This window comes from Typha latifolia, chromosome 7 (assembly GCF_019914945.1).
Source record: "Typha latifolia isolate L0001 chromosome 7, TyphaL0001v2, whole genome shotgun sequence".
Lineage (NCBI taxonomy): Eukaryota > Viridiplantae > Streptophyta > Magnoliopsida > Poales > Typhaceae > Typha > Typha latifolia.
Window position 1 is genome coordinate 4347735 of NC_133092.1, and position 18026 is coordinate 4365760.

Consider the following 18026-nt stretch of genomic DNA (forward strand, 5'->3'; position numbering starts at 1 on the left):
TAAACTTAACTAAACATCTAGGTTAAATTAACTATGCAAAAAAATATTACAAAAAAATGTTATGAACTGGCTTGATCTGATCCGGGATGTGATTTTCGAAAGAAGCTACGGATAATCTAACCGTTGGATATTCTTGAGTTTTGGATATATTGTCGCCCTTAAAAAGAATTTTCCATCGAATCTAAGATCTTAGGATTTGGATGGCTAGATCTTGAGATATCGACAAAACAGTGACCGAAGATTAGATAAACCCTAGCTTGTTATCCCTTCAATAGCTAGATTAGTGCTAGGTTAATTCCTTGGTGTAAAAGGGGAGAAGTTGTTGTAGAAAAGGAGGATTAGGAGTTAGAGAAAGTGACCAAAGACTTGGATGGTGAAAGAAAGAGATGGGAAAGAGCGCCAATGACTAGAGCAAAAAAAAGGAGATAAAGGCACAATGTCGTTTCAATTATCAGATTAAACTTTTCCTCCACATATTTATAGAGACTTACCTTGGGAAACCAAACAACTAAGTTAAAACCCTAATAAACTAATTAAACTAGTCTTCATTATCTTCTGTGATTAACCATTCGTTTCATTGCAGATAAATTTTGAATATGGAGAAGTCGTGAATACCAACCGGATATTATTCAGATATTTGTAGAATATTCTGAGAATATTTTTCCAAAACTATGTAGAGCTGAATTTAGCTAATTAAACAAATCCTAACTATTAAGGTTCTAACTAATCCAAATAAGCAAATAAGATAACTAGACTCAATCCATTGAGCTCAATGTATTTTCAGGTGATTCGATCTAGTCCGGATCGCATCAAATACTCTCAACTAAGTCATACTAAGCATATTTTAGTTATTTTAGAAATAAGGGTATTTTAGTTATTTTAGAAATAAAATATTTATACTTAACAGAATATTCTCACAATATTAGTTTAAATTTAACACGAGATATATTTTTATATATTCACTAAATCATAGAGCTCAACTTTAAAAATAGAGTCTTAGATGCAAATTTCTGTTATCATTTCAACACAAGGACATCAACTAATGAATATTTTAACAATATTAAAATAACTTTTAATCTATACAAAATTACTATTTAGTCGGTAGGATGATTAGACACGAAGATATTTTTTATTTATTTTGATATATACTGCTTAGTTAGTGTAGGTCTAAGTTAGAATTTTTCAAGGACATTTTAATAATCTAATTAATAAAGTATCTTAAACTACGGACTAGAGTTAATGGTGCGATGTTATATGAAAATTATGTAGAGAAAAGAGGAGTTGAATTATAAAATTCTCAAAAGATATATAATATTATTTAAAAAGTTTCTTATTCTTTATTAAGTTATATCTTTATTCCAGTTTGCATCTCTCTTTTTATAATCGTATTAATAAGGTTACCGTTAATTTTTAAATTAATTATATAACCCCTTATATGCTATATACCATTTTGCATAGTTATAATTTTTCGTCAACATACAATGTACATAGAAACATAGTTCTTATAAATACCCCTGATAAGTAGAATTACGTACTTAGTTAATTGAAAGTTTATATTTTTACTGCTTTAATTGAAAGTTTAAGAAGGTAGCTTAAATTGGGCCAAAACATGAAGAGACAAAAAAAAACATATCGGCTCTTAAAATAAGCATTAAATACAGGGTGTCAAATGAAAAAGTCCCTTTTACATTTCAAAGACAAACGGGGGACTGTGTTATAATATCCTGCATGCATGAGGACCAAAAAGAAAAATAAAATGCCGTATTTGTCTTCATGGGTAGGATCTTGAATGCAGTAGATATTATAGTAGATAAATAGGAATAGGAAGTGTAGATGTCTCTTTGGATTCATATGTGTGACGGTGTCAGTGTGACACCTTCATTTGGGTACTTAAAGTGGCAACACTTGGGCATGCATGCATGCATGCTACAATAATGGGGCATGATGGGGCCGGGGACCATGAGCTGTGTGTATGGTATGCTATGTATGGAACAGCGTTAACATACCATGCATGCGATTCTGAGAGGTAGGCTGATCATCATTTTATATTTTTTTTAATTAAAATAATTGACACTTAAACTTATTATCAAATGGGATTTAATTCACTGTAATCTTAATATTAATGCTGAACTCCAATCAGTTCAACGTAATTAAATTCTATTTGATAATAAGTTCGAGAAGTAATCCATTTCGATAAAATTAATTTAGAACAATAATATTTTGGTCAAAAACTTATCGGCCGTGTGCGATCTTGTCATAAAAGTGAGAGTATTTAATGTTTGAGGTAATTAAAAGAAATAAATTCCAGCATTCTTGGAGGAGGAATGGGGTTGAGAAATTTTATTGGTACTTAGTAGGATTCTCACTCTCTCTGATTCTAATTAGCTCAAAGAAGAAAGCCAATCAGGGTGAGAGCTTTACAGTTGAAAATTTTGTTGTTGTTGTTGTTGTTGTTGTTGTTGTTGTTGCGTAGATTTTCTATCAGATGATAAAGAGTAGAAACTCCCATGACTTACGAAAGGAAGGAGAGGATTGAGGATTCCTTTAGCCGGCCCGGAAGTTGTAACCATAATTGAACCCATTAATCATCAAAGGAGTATATGAGCAATTTGTTGATCACTCATATTATTTGAAATATTGCTTAACTAGATATGTTATACATGAAACTTAGTACTTTTTAATGATTAAATATTACAAAGCACATGGAAACTTAATACTCTTTTGTATCTATCATAAAATCTCTAAAATTTTAAATAAAATATATTTGTTGGTCACTCATATTATTTGAAACATTGCTTAACTAGATATATTATACATGAAACTTAGTACTTTTTGATGATTAAATATTACAAAGCACATGGAAACTTAATACTTTTTTTTTGTATCTATCATTAAATTCTCTAAAATTTTGAATAAAATATTATTGACAGTTTCAACAAAAATCACTTATCTTCTAAATATAACTCTCTCCCCCTCTCTCAATTTAGATTATTTTACCATCTCTATTAACACTTTTATAGTTGCAGCTCAGTGAGTTTAAAATTTTAAACTAATAAAATGTTATAAGTGATACAAAAGATACTTGCATTTGTTTACTGATAGGCACTTAATAATGACAAAGAGGTTTGTGACAAATAGTACAACAAAGTATGCAACTTAATTTTCTTCTTCATAGTCTTGGACTGTATGTGGAATCCATAGATATTTCACTGCAAGACATTTGAGTTTATTAATTTGTTAATGCGAGTACTTGAGCTTAATACGGAAAACCTTTCTATGGTACAATATTTGTACTCCCTCCTAATTAACTTTGTTGATGTCGTTAAGCAACTCTTAGCATAGATTTTTTTAGTTAAAGTTGATTTTAAACTTAGATCTATCCATGGAAGACCTACCTCTTACTCTCTCCATTAGCAATGTGCAAAGAGTTCATTTTTTATGACAATATTACACAGGATAATTGTAGGATGTTGATATTAACTCAAACTAATTAAGGGCCTCTTTTGTACATCCTTTAACCATCTCTCTCACTACGTTTTGTTTGTTTGTTTGTTTATATTAATCTTGATTCAATATCTCAACCATTTATTCTATATGGATCCAATCTATTTATCAAGATTCGACGAGAGTTTTTTGACAAAAGATTTTGATAAGAGTTATCCTTCCATTGTCTTAATCAATACTTTTGTAATATAAGCAATGGTTTTGGCTCATCCTTTGGGATTAACTACACAATAATTTTAGTTTGTCCTAAATCAGAATAATTAATTATGTATCACTAAGACACCTAGCTACTATAAAAAAGAATATCACCATGACTTATCAGAGTTGGTCAGAGAGTGACATTGGATGAGCACCAATCCATCGATCATATACATCTAATGATCTCGATCATATTAGAGAGTGAAATATTAGGTAATGTACGATTGAATTAGGCTTCATCAAGACTATCGAACATGAACCAGTATATTGATTGTACATACTTCACTGTTGGTGCTCGAAAATAATGAAGAATACAATAAAATTAAAATATATGCGTATATTATCGATAATTTGATTCTAATAGTCATAAAATTTAAGTCAATACTAATAATAAAGTTAATTAAAAGAACTTATAAATTACATAGTACAGCATAGCATTCGATACAAGTCGATTATAGTGTTGAATACTATGTCCTTATGACTAATTTATCTTCCACCGATTGCTTTTGGAACGATAAAAACTGATCTCCCATCAGATAAACACTATCAAGTTACGAAATAAATTAATAATAATACATATTAGGCTATTCTTTTCTCATCAACATTGTAACTACTTACTTAAAAGGACACATCTTTTAGCTATAATCAAAAGATAATTTTTGAGTAATTCTATCCTACCATGATAAATACTATGACGAATCCTACTTAATTGTGGGCTTAAAGTTAATAAAAACATTCACGTTTAATTCATAATTTTTCCAACATTAAATGCATAGGACGGACCTGCAGTGAACCTGGATCCCAATAAAACCCTATCCACACAAATATTTATCTTTGAGGCAAATGCGGTATAGGAGGACGGATAGGACCACTGCGAATAGGAGCTTTATCCGTGGATAAGCCTCCTAGGAAGAATAAACAGTGGTATTAAGGAGGCCCACCGGCTAAACAAGGTTCGTTACTTGTCACCAAACCCTTTTGTTTTTTAGCCGGAGGATCTTCTGACACTCCATTAATCGGACGGCTGATAAGGACGCTAATCTTGTCCATTCTTAGAGATGCCCCGGCCGCATAATCCTAGGCATGAGGAGTATGGATGACTACCATCATATATGGATTAAAAAAGAAGCATAATGGTATATAATCGAGGGATTTTTCATAAGAATGAAAAGAAACTATGCACAGTTAATTTGATATAGAATGATTTAAATAAAATCTTTTGACTCGTATAAAATTTAGAGTAACAATTTCATGTTGCTCTAAACCATAGGGAGTAAAATGATATAAATAAAAGTTTAGAGGACAATTTAATCCTAAGCATAGCTGTATGCAGCAATTTAAAATTTATCGTACTTTTTACCTGCGTATTCTTGGGGTGGCAAAAATTGATCCGACCTAATAATCCGGCTTTTAAATAGATCAACCTGCTTGCTCGATTAATAATTGAGTCATATTTATATCTATTACGTCAATTCGTTTAACCTATTTATGACGACTCGCTAATATATTTATGATAAAGATAATATTATGAATCAAATCTAGAACGACTCGTTCATAGAAAGATTACTAAAATTTTATAAGTGATAGCATTAGAAGTTACTAATCTAATGCTTTTAGAATGAAATGCTTTTGAAGTCGGAGTGTAAAGATATTATTGAAACATTGAAAGAAGATAAAAATTGGACAAAATAAAAATACCGATGTTGTGACGATCCTCAGAGGGTGGCAGATGGTTGTGCGATAGTGGAGATTGACTGTATAAATTGGTGGCTCACAGAAGAGATGATGACTAGAGTTTAAAATATAGTTATGATTTTTAAGTTAGATACACTCACGGAGAAATAAAACGGTTATAATTAAATGGCAAATGAGAGATAAATGAATTAATTAAACTCAATATCATTCTATAATGATAAATAACTTATGACCATTCTTATTTATAAGAGTAGAGTTACCCTATTGAGCTTACATTCGAGAATTATACCATTTTAATTTAAATTAAAAAATAATAAGTAAAATTAACTAATTAGACTCGACTCGATTCAACTCAATCTAACTCTGCTGATCTATTTTTGACACGATATCCAACTTATAATTTAAATAATCTATTTATTATCTGAATAACCTATTTATATAATTAAAAAAACTATTTATAACTAAAATAAATTTATTCATAATCCGAATAACCTACGTCATTAGATATTTCGTTTACTAAACGAGATGTGTTTAGTTTAGAAACTCTGGCCCGTTTAGTAAACTAGCTGTATCTTTGTTTGTACTACCATATCGGTTTGAACCCGATCGGAATCGGATTAATCTAACCCGATCCAACTACCATTTAACAAAAAAAGAAAAAGAAAAAGAAAAAGAAAAAGAAAAAGGTCATTGGTAGCATAAGATTCGTATGCGCGCGTTCGGATAGAAAAGTGGTAGTTGGAGGGGGAGGGGGTTCACGGGCTCAACTGTGTGCATGGACCGGAGGGGGTGGGGTGGGGGTGCGGGGACCACCTCACGAGAGACGAGAGGTCACGGGCGCATACATACGGAAGCGTACAAAAACAGCAAGGAAGGTCAATTTTCTGTCCATTTGCGGAGATATTTTTCGCCAGACTCGAGACTTGAGACTTCTCCTCCGCCACCAAATTGATCCATTGCATCGTTCCATTAGCCTATCCCTATATACCTTGATTGGGCCTCTCCCTAATTTCCCTTTACTTTAGGATCTTAATCACAAATGTGGAGTTTTCTTTTAAAAAAAAAAACTAATAAGGACATAATTGCAAATAGGAAAGAGCTGGCAAGGATTTAGCACATGACAAGTTGGTGGATATTATTATTTATTGTTATTGTTTTCTGGACTAGTGTCTTTAGGCTACGCAAGAACATTCTAGAGGTACGGAGGCTAATTACCAAGCACCAAATCTATTTATTGAGGCTCCTCTTTTTTTCTTTTTTTTTTCTTAATATAAAATTCAAGTCGAAAATTAGGAGCTACTAAAACCACTATATGCAAAAGATGTCTATTTTTCCATGTCCTACGCGTTTTAATTTGATTAATTTAATTTGTGGTGGAGAATTTACCCAAATCTTGGGGGATTAAGACCTCAACGTCTCGGCTCGTCCACTATCTTTTTGTTTAGTCTCAACTAGCAATCGAGTGGCAGTCATCCAACTAAACTCGCGTGGCACGAATGGTAATTTGGGGTAAAAGTTAGGGGTAGTAATAAGTTGTGGGCCCCAATTAAATATGAGCCACTAAGTCCTCATGTGATCCCAACCAGAATCTGATAAGACCGTGGGACCACCACACTTCCTGCCCTTCCCGCAAAGACCAATCTACCCTTCCCACCCAACAAATTTGGTCTACAGGCCTAAAATATATTTTTATTTGTCTGTGTATATAAACCCCTGCATTTTTAATTATTGATTATCAAAATATGCTGGTTTTAATGTGAGCTTATCTGTATGAATCTATCCGAGGTCATATTAGAGAGATTTATAGTCATATAGGAAGGATGCAAGAAAAATAAGATGATTAATTGAAATCCTCTCAATCATACTTTAAGCTTGCCTGCACAAACTGGAAAAGCCTCAAAGGGCAAAACAGTCAATTCAACCCCGACCCACCTCCTTCCCCGTTGCTCTCGTCTTTTAAGCTTAAATATCAATTAAGGGTCGCCTAAGATTTCATTTCCACTCTACTGCAGCAGCCAGCAAAGCAAAGCAGACCATACCACAGAGAGAGAGAGAGAGAGAGAGAGAGTGAGAGAGAGAGTGAGAGAGAGAGAAAGAGAAGGTGGAGTACTTCTAGAGAGAGGGAGAGGGAGAGGGAGAGAGGGGAGAGAGATCAAACCGATCAATGAAGCCACCGCCAGAACACCAAGGCTGCGAGATCGAAGCGAAGGGCATCAACTACACCATCCGCATTCCCCGCCGCTCCCACCCATTAAAGATATGGAGCCGCGAGGAAGACGAAGGCGAAGCCGTCAACCCAACCACCCATTCCACTGCCACTACTACTAGCGGCAGTAATAATGACAATAATATCAAGACTGCTAGGAGAAACTGTACTACTCGTCGAGTGCTCAAGAACGTCTCCTGCCACGCCAAGCCTCGGGAGCTCCTCGCCGTCGTAGGCCCCAGCGGCGCCGGTAAATCGACCCTACTTGAGATCCTCGCCGGCAAGCTCACCCCGACTCCCTCCGCCACCCCGCCGACGGTCCTGATCAACTCCCGCCCCGTCGACCGCTCCACCTTCCGCCGGATCTCGGGATTCGTGCCCCAGCGTGACTCCCTCTTCCCCCTCCTCACTGTTCGGGAGACCCTCCTTTTCAGCGCCAGCCTCCGGCTAGGCTGCGCCGGCCCTGGCGCTGCCAAGCTGGCCTCTCGCGCCGACGCGCTGCTGTGCGAGCTCGGCCTGGCCCACGTGGCGGAGGCGCGGGTCGGCGACGGCGCGCGCGTGCGGGGGGTCTCCGGCGGCGAGAGGCGGCGGGTCTCGATAGGGGTCGAACTAGTCCACGATCCCAAGATCGTTATCCTCGACGAGCCCACCTCCGGGCTCGATAGCTTATCGGCGCAACAAATAGTGGAGATGCTGAAATCCATGGCGGAGAGCAGAGCGCGCACCATCATCCTCAGCATCCACCAGCCTAGCTCCCAAATCGTCAAGCTCTTCAATTCCATCCTCCTCCTCGCCGACGGATCCGTTCTCCACCACGGCTCCCTAGATCAACTCGCTTCCTACCTCTCCTCCGATCTCGGTCTCGAGATCCCTCCCCATGTCAATACTCTCGAGTTCGCCATTGATTCCATCGATGTCCTCTTCTGTCAGACCCAACATCAAACACCTGATGCGGACCACCACCACCACCATTACCACCACCACCAACACCAACAACTCAGACTCCAATCCGTCAAAAGAGATCGCTGCACACTACAGCAACTCTTCCAACAGCACAAGGTGATCGACGAGGAATCGCTCCTCGACGACGACGGCGACAATAGCGACGGCGACATATACAGCTACGAGTACGCCAACTCGCGGATCGGCGAGGTGGGCATCCTGGCGCACCGGTTCTACAAGAACGTCTCCCGGACACGTCAGCTCTTCGCGTGCCGGACGGTGACGATGCTCGTCTCCGGGCTGGTCCTCGGCTCCATCTTCTACCGCCTGGACGACGACGACATCCGCGAGCGCGTCGGCCTCTTCGCATTCATCCTCACGTTCCTCCTCTCTTGCACCACGGAAGCCCTGCCCATCTTCCTCCAGGAGCGAGAAATCCTAATGAAGGAAACCTCCTGCGGGAGCTACAGAGTGTCGTCGTACGTGGTCGCCAATGGCCTCGTCTTCCTCCCCTTCCTCCTGATCCTGGCGGCCCTCTTCTCCATCCCGCTCTACTGGCTGGTCGGGCTCAACCCGAGCCCCGCTGCCTTCGCCTACTTCCTACTGCTCATCTGGCTCATCCTCTACACCGCCAACTCCGTGGTGGTCTGCTTCAGCGCGCTGGCCCCCAACTTCATCGTGGGCAACTCCATCATCGCGGGGGTGATGGGCTCCTTCTTCTTGTTCTCCGGCTACTTCATCACGAAGAAGAACATGCCAAGCTGCTGGGTGTTCATGCACTACGTGTCCCTGTTCAAGTACCCGTTCGAGGGGTTCTTGGTGAACGAGTTCATGGGGGCGGGGAAGTGCGTGGTGCATGAGCTTGGGGTGTGCGTGCTGAGAGGGGAGGACGTGCTGAGGGAGGAAGGGTTAGGGGAGGGCAACAGGTGGAAGAACGTGGTGATCATGGTCGGCTTCATCTTGGTCTATAGGTTCTTCTCCTACATCATACTCAGGTGCAGGTGCAGGTGCGCACAAAAGGGAGGCCTCAGGAGAGCGCTGGCTTCAAATTGACCATGCACCCATGCATGGAAGGAAACAAAAAAAGAAAAAGAAAAAAAAGGAAGGAACCCATGACCAGCTTTAAATGTTCTTCTCTCTCTCTCTCTCTCTCTCTCTTGTTTATTATACACTTGTCACTTGTAAGTTATAATACTCTTGTCGCTATCAATATTTACTGGCTTAATTTGTGAATATATGGTACGACAAGTGTAGCTTGTGGTGTTCTTTCCCTTTTCTTTTTCTTTTTTCACTGACCAAGAGGAGATTATAATATAAAAGAGCTACTTAATGCACACAAATAGTATTCTTATCTAATTAGAAAGAATATATAGTCGTGGAATATTTGGATGGTATGAATTACAAAATGTTTCGATAGCTGACTAGCTTCCACGATTTTTGGTAGTTTTGAGTGGGGCTGTTTGGGAGAGCCATGGTGGAGGAAGTTTCATCCCTGGTTGAGTACATTGATGTCTTACTGCAAGCTGTCGGGCCAAGAGATCAATCTAAAAAAAATCCTCTATCCTATTTAGCAAGGAAGCTAAAAGTGATTGCAAGGAGCAGATTATGTCTGCTACCAAGCATCACCCTTTGCTCCTAGATATTTTCAGACTTCATCCAAAAGTCTAATTATTTTAACACTATATGATCTAAATGTTATTTTCTGATTTCTTTTTCCAATTATGATTGTAGCTTTGTAGATTGGTGGGGGAGCCTTGTTATTAGATCTTGTAGGTGATTCTCACTTCCCCCAACTTGGGGGGTTTCTAGGGAGTGTACATATTTAATTACTGCATCACATTGGAGCTACAGGTAGACTCAAAGCTTTTTGGTCTACAAGTTCATGTTCTCTTTATTGTATTATTTCTATGCTTTTGAGCGTAATGCTTTACTTTTCTTCATGGTGCTGTCTAATGTAGCAAACAGTTGGGCATATCAAAAAGTCATCCTCTGATACATAAAATGAGAGGGACGACCAAAAGTGCAGTTTTGGTCGAGGGAGGCATCCTTCTTTCCAGATTTCTGCGTGCTTACCAAGCCTCCCTTCAGAAGAACGTGAACGTCCTTCTATGCAACACCCTAAGTAAGCCTGAGATGGTCAAGATGCATCCACCAGCCCACAACTTTTGTGGTTAATCAGATCAACGCCTTTTGCATCGATCTTTTACGCCATGCGGTTCGTCCATGCTGGCTTGGGGACCTTAGCTTATGGGCTTCTTCTCTGTCGGCCGAAGTCAGGATTTTCTTTTGGATAGCCTCCATAATAGACTTCACATAAGGGACCGTTATTTAGTATCTCTACAATAACTAAGCTTCCAACCACCTTTTCAAGGAAAAACTTCTGCATAGATGGCAATTCGGATAACGAAAACATACATTCATCAATCACGCATGCTCCTTGCCATCATACTGCAAGGTTCTTATTATCTTTAGAACACTTTTGCCAGTCATAATATTCCTTTCCCTCTGATAGTCAAATAATCACATATAGAAATATCAACACAGAGGAGGAAATTTACCCTCACCAGGATTCTTAACATTCTGCCAATCCTTCAGGGCCCTGATTTCATAAACAAGTTCCTCTTGAAGCCTATACTTCGCGGGCATGTGAAAAACAAGAATTCGGCTCATCTAAATGAGCATCTTCTTGACCCTGTTCCATCCTTTTGCTTCCATCCATTGTACTTGATAGCTCCTGTATAGTGCATGATGTGCTGCGCTGCATCTTGCCTACAAGTGCCATGACCCTATCTCTGAATCCAATCTGCAATAGCTTGTCTCTCACCAATTCACAAGTACTAAGATAAGGTGGAATCCCCTCATCCACCATCCTCTCAAAGTACCCACAAGCCTCTTCAACCCTCCCCTTCTTCCGACAAAGACCATGGATCATCACCGCATATGAGGCAGCCGATGGGTAAAATCCCCTGCCCTCCATTCCATTCCAAACCTCTGAGGCCCGATCAATCCTCCCAACACCTATCAACATCTTAAGCAGCATATTATACGTATGTCGATCAGGCAAACAAGAGTTGTTATCCATCCGTTCGAGGAGCCTCAAAGCCTTGTTCACCTCATGAAGTCTACAATGAACATTCAAGATTGCATTATAGCTCCAAACATCTGGCTTTGCATCACTTGCAATCATTTCATCGAGCAACTCATATGCCTCCACAATCATATCCTTCTCACAAAATAACTTTACCACTGCATTATAAGTAAACACATTTGGCACAAGTCTGCGCTTCTTCATACTATCAAGCACCCTCACAGCTGATCGGACGTCTTTTGCCTCACACGCAGCACGTGTAAACACAGAGTAAGTGGCGGCATCAGGCTCAAGCCCATGCATCCGCTGCATCTCCAGCAACCTCATGTGTGCCTCGTCAACCTCCCCAGACTTACAAAATGCTGCAATCAACGCATTATATGCAGGCACATCAGCTGCCAATCCTCTCTGGAGCATTTCGTCGAACAGGAGCACAGCATTTTCGAATTTCCCAAGATCAGCCCACCCTGCTATCAAAATGGTATAACTCTTCTGGGTAACCTCGAATTGCGATTTGTGATTGTGGAAAAATGGCTCAGCGTGCTCGGCGAGACGATTCTTGCAGAGAGCGGAAAGCACGGCATGGAAGTCGTCGATCCCCGGCTCGAGGCCGTACCCGGGCATGCGGCGGAAGGCGCGGATGGCATCATCGGGGAGGTGGGCGCGCGCGTAGTAGCGGAAGAGGAGGCGGAATAGGTCGGGGGTAAATTTGTAATCCGGGTAGAGGTCCGAGAGGAGGGACCAGAGGAGGGGGTAGAGGCGAGCGGCGGCGAGGGAGGAGGCCAAGAGGCGGAGGGAGTCCGGGGTATGACGGAAGCCAGGAAGGGAGAGGGAGAAGAGGAAGAAGCGGTGGGAAGGGACGGGGAGGTGGCGGCAGCGGCGGAGGACCGCGAAGGAAAGAGAAGGGGAGAGGAGGGAGGAGAAGGGGAGGAGGGCGGAGGAGAGGTCGTGGTGCGGGGAGCGGAAGTCGCTTAGGATTCGGCAGATGTCGTTGATGAGGTTAGGATCCGGCGCCGAAGTTGGGACGGGAGAAGAATCCGCGTTGGATTGGGATGAAGAGAAGAAGGAGACGGGGTGGAAGCGTGGGAGGGGTTTGATTCTGGAGAGGAGGGATTTAACGGCCATTAGTGATTCGAAATTAGGGAACGGGGTAGTTTATATATTGGATTGGATGGATCGGTCATAGGGTGGCAAAAGTACCCGACCCGATAATTCCATACATAACTCAATCTGTATAACCCGATTATTAAATTATTTGTGTTTATTAACTCAACTTATTATGACATGAAAACCGATTAATGATATGATAATTTAAATATGACTCGAATAATCTATTTATCGTTTGAATAACTTGTTTATAATATAAAAAAATTCTATTTATCTAAATAAATTATTTATAATCAAAATAAGCTTGTTTATAACTTGAATAAACTTATATAAATTCAAATAACTTTTGTCACCCGATAATTCATTATATAACCCGAATAATAAATGAGTCTTCTTTGTGTTTGTATTATCATAACCCAACTCAACCTAATCTAATTGGCGCCTCTAGCTAAGATTTAAATAATACCAAATTAAGATTAAGCTCTTACCCTTTTATTCAAAAACAAAAATCCAAGCTCTTGTCCAGGTAAGATGGGAATTGCAATTATTTGTGAGGGATATGGATTTTAAAAATAACGTTTTGTTTGTTAAATGTATTGACACATCCGTGGCTAGAGGAGGGGAGCAAATCTCTTTCCCTTTTCCTTTATTCCTCCTCCTAAAATTCAACGTTTTTATGCTCCATCGCTCCACACAACCACCTCTTCATTCCCCCTTTGTCGTCGTACGTCAACCACCACCACCTGTCCCTTCCTTTGGATTGCTACTCAACATTGTCGAGCTAACCTACTCCCTTGTCGCAATCGCCCTTAAACCCTACCTACTCAACCACCGCCACACTCTCACCTCGGTCTCCATCCTCACTGCTTGGCATCGCTATCCCTCGGACCACCAGCATCACTACTCCTCACCTAAGCCTCCACCCTCACCCCTTGGTGCCACCATTCGCCTTCCATTACTACCCCCCACTACAGATCCCTTCCCCACCCAACTCAACCTTGGTTCCCACCCCCGTGCTCGACTATCACTACTTCTAATCACTACTACTTCCCTCTTGTTTGAACGTCCCCCATCAGCTTCATCGGTGCATAACTCTTGCTTCTTTTGCTAGCCCCACCCTTGAGGATGCTAGTGGTGGCAGGGGTTGCTAGCGTCGTTTTGGATTTCCACTTTTTTTTTTGTCAAGCTAGGTTTTGTTTATGTGCTTTAACATTTCCTACATATTTCTATAGAGTTGAGCTCTTTCTCTTTTATTTTTAGGGTTTTTATTTTATTCTACATTTTGGTCTATTATGGTATTGAATCGCTTTTACCTACGCCTTCTTTTAAGCTTCTTGATGGTCCTTCTCGTGTTGTTGCTTATATTTGGCTAAGTGAGAGCTTGTTTCCAGAGCAAATATCCTATCTCCTCTGCTTTCTTCCAAAATTGCTTAGGTTATTTTTAGGGCTTGATACTGTGCTTATTTGTTGCTTAGTCTGCTTGTCAGCCAAGTGTAGGGCGTTTTTAAAGGATTGATGTCCTATTTTCTTTTCTTTGTTGATATCAAGTAGTAACAATTTACAAGATAATGAAAACACCACATTACAAACTTTCTTTCCAAAAAAAAAAAAACAAATTAAGTAGAAAGTTTGTAGGCGATGTATAATTCTCCACCTTGATAACCGTTACAAAGGAAAGGCCGGTTAATGAAATAATAGTATATTATCATACTACTTAAAAGCTTAAATTATTATTTAATAAAATAATAGTATATATCATACCTCTAAGATAAATAGATATTTGATAAAGCTTTTGTAGATACCATGAACTTAAAGTATATAAATTTGTATTCATAGTAATAAAATTCATAAATAGAATTTAGCATGATGATACAAGGATATTATATTTACATTTAAAACTGGTACAATATCTTATTTGAACTTGATTAGACATGGATCATAAATTTAGACCTTCATCCAAATTAAGTCTCATCACCCATCAATTGAGTCCAATCCGGTTACATCTAAGTAATCAGTTGGGTGGAATTTAAACTCATGATCTTTGTTATCATAAGATTGGACTCCAACCATAAGAGTTAATTAGTTAGTTATCGTTTTTTTTATAACATTTCAACAATATCCAATTTAAAATGTAAAATAACATCTCTAAGTCCACTTCTGTATGCATGCTTATGCTCAATCTGAAGTGTTGTGGATTAACATGGTTGGCAAATTTGGGTCAAGAAAGCTCTTGTGAGCTTAATATATAGGTATTGGGTCAAGAAAGCTCTTGGGTCAAGAAAGTTTCTTTTTTCCTTTTATTGATCATAAATATATAGGTCAATATAAGCTAAATATATATATGTTAGTTATTTCTAATATACAAATCGGGTATATATATATAGAAAAAAACACTGTGACGATCCATTTTTGATTATTTTTACAAAGAAATTTATGCTCATAAGTATTCAAACCCTAATTTCCTATCGTAGTTGGTACTTGAAACTAATACCTAGAAATTAAATATTTGACCAAGCTATTGATCAAGCTCCATTACCTTCCGACAAAACTAACACAATGGGATTAGATTATCTAATAATCTCCTTCACTATTCACCAGAGCCAAGTACTTAATTAGATTCTTCTCCATATGCCTCCATTTTCAAACATTGGCTTGGAAGTTCGAGGCTAGAGCTACTGGGGTTTATAATTTTTTTTTTTTTTTTTTTTTAATCTAAGTTCAAGGGAGGAAGGAGGTGATACCAAGATATTTAATTTCTTCTTCACATGTTCCCCTTTTAGTTTGTGGTGGGAGCCAAGGCTTCTCCTTCTTGCTTAGAGTGTATGGGACTAAAATAATCTCTGGAGTTGTATATAGATTAATCACCTAGATTTGATTTTGAAGTTAAGGATTCTAAATTGACTTCATTGTTGAAAGAAAAAAAGGAAAGTACAATAGTAATCACTGTGGTTGGCATCTTTTTATGAATGTAAATGTGATCCTTTTGTTCATAACTTTATATAATCATTCCTTATAGTTTCATTTCTGTTATAAAAAAAAAAGTTCTTATGGTCTCCAACTCTTTTAATGGTTAGTTCTTATATTTTGCTCTATTTGCATGATTATTATCATAATTTTTTTACATATTTCTTTATTTATACTTTTTAAATTTTTTCTTTATCATATAGACCCCTCTAGATTTTGGGATTGATGTGGATAATATATAGTTTTTTTAATTCACGAGTATATGTAGGTATATTAAAAAATTCATGATGTCTATATGGAAAATTATGATAGTTTAAGTTGAGTCTAAGAGTAATTAATCTATTATTAAATACTAAACTATAGGAATCTTTTTAAGAGATATTTAATCACATAGATCTAATCTCATAGAATTTAAACTAAAGAAAACGACAAGGGCTTTTATCTGTAAACTTAGTTTTCAAATAAAAAGAAAGAAAAGAATAAGAAAAAAAAAATTTCTCAGCAAGTATTATTAATTCTGCCTAAAAATACTCCTTAAATAAAAGAAGGAAATTAGGAACTAGTTTGATATGTCTTATGGAATAACACAATAGAAGGAATTACTCTAATTTGTTTCAACCTTTTAAAATGTACAATTATTCATTTAATTTATGCAAACCTTTTTCTAGTTAAATCTAGTTAAATTACATACAAAAAAAAATCATCAAATATGCACCAAACTCTCATTGCCCATCTTTTTTATGACAAACTTTTTTTGTGTGTGTTTGTGTGTGTCAGGGCCTTCAGGTAGAGTGGAGTCCACCAACTTTAGGGCAAACAGCCATCAACTTTACAACTCAACATTGAAAAATATACATGTGGATCCTCTGCAGTGGAATGCACAGTGAAAAGAAGAGGACTCAGTAGCCAGAGAGTGGAAGCATTGACTCTAAGTTAAACAAACCTCTGAGCTCTAATCTTTATAATCTTATCATGCCCAAATTTATTCTAAGTATCATCAACCTGCCCACCATTAGCTAATCATGTTTGGAACTAGTGAAAAGGGAACTTTATATAGTGTTCTGGTTTGACCTTGAGTTGTTGATAGAGGTTTTAATTAGGATAATACTTATACAACAAGTAAGCAGGTTGTTGAATGGCTAACGACACATTAATTAATCTCTCTTGTTTCATTCAGAAGCTTTATGCCTTTAATTTCAGTATCCTTTTAAACTTAAAAGAAATAAAAGAACTCCAACAATACACTACTTCAGTTCCAAGTTCTGATCAATCAAATGGAGATCTAACCTCATCAACCAACCAAACCAAAGAAGGCCAATCCAATAGAGAAGCCTAGATGGCCCATTAATTCACAATAAAGATCTATGCAAGCTTAACCTTATTCCAGAAGACTTTCCCAATCATTTTTCTTGTAAAGTTGTAGATTATATATATATTATAAGTGGAATTAAAGCAGGATTTCTAATTAATTAGAACCCAAGACAATCAATAAAAATTGTGTCAGAGGGTGACTGATACTCCCATGTGTCTCCACAGATATTAGTCCAATGCAGTGTATTGCCTCATGCACTATTGAACTCTACAGTGGAATAAAGTGGGATTAATTCTAATCACAATGCCATTAACCAGAGGTATTTGTCTAATAGTCTCATCGTTCCCAATAAAAACTTTATAAAGAGGATCTTACTTCAAGGTCATAATTCTGACACCAAAGTTTTTATTACGCTCACCATTCCCAATTAGGTACCTAGGAGAATATTTTTTTAGAAATTTTTTATATAAACACCTTACATTTAAATATTTATTATTCAATCCCTATATTTTACGAAATAATTAACAGAATAGAGAATATTCTACTAATTTTTTTTAAAAAAAATCTAAAATACCTCTTATTTGACTTTAAAATTTAATTCTCTATTTTTTTTACCTTAAATTAAAAAAATGTATTTAAAATTATTCAAAAGTATTAAGAGTATTTTACATAGATAAATATATTAATTCATCCATGTGACAACCGGCGGTTAAGATGGTTTTGAGCGATGTAAGCAAAATAGAGGGATTGAATGATAAATATTTAATGGCAAATATGATAAAAGTAAAATATAAGGTGGTTTTTGATAAATTTCTTTATTTTAATGAACCGAATCAAGAAGAGTAAATGGACCCAATCAAACACCACCTCATAATTACAAGGAAAAAGGATTCCAAGGCCCACGTTTCCCCACACCCTTACACCCCATTTATTTTACAAAATTTTTTACAGACACTATCACGTGCCCTCTGTCTACCTGAAGCTTCTCCCCCACCCCTCTCTCTCTCTCT

The 18026-nt window shown here is 37.9% G+C and overlaps 2 protein-coding genes across 2 annotated transcripts; one reads left to right on the forward strand and one right to left on the reverse strand.

Annotated features, from left to right (window-relative positions):
- Positions 1 to 7221: 7221 nt before the first annotated feature.
- On the forward strand, positions 7222 to 9815 carry LOC140792490 (ABC transporter G family member 5). Its single transcript, XM_073143532.1, has one exon. The coding sequence runs from the start codon at positions 7562 to 7564 to the stop codon at positions 9596 to 9598; it is 2037 nt and encodes a 678-aa protein (XP_072999633.1). The 5' UTR covers positions 7222 to 7561; the 3' UTR covers positions 9599 to 9815.
- A 1359-nt stretch (positions 9816 to 11174) lies between these two features.
- Positions 11175 to 12758, reverse strand: LOC140792179 (uncharacterized). The gene has a single exon (XM_073143019.1). It carries the CDS (start codon positions 12756 to 12758, stop codon positions 11175 to 11177), a length of 1584 nt encoding a protein of 527 aa, XP_072999120.1.
- Between the last annotated feature and the right edge of the window lie 5268 nt (positions 12759 to 18026).

Bases quoted from the DNA above. Each gene is read 5' to 3' on its own strand.
- LOC140792490 (XM_073143532.1), top strand. From the start codon at position 7,562: ATGAAGCCACCGCCAGAACACCAAGGCTGCGAGATCGAAGCGAAGGGC.
- LOC140792179 (XM_073143019.1), bottom strand. From the start codon at position 12,758: ATGGCCGTTAAATCCCTCCTCTCCAGAATCAAACCCCTCCCACGCTTC.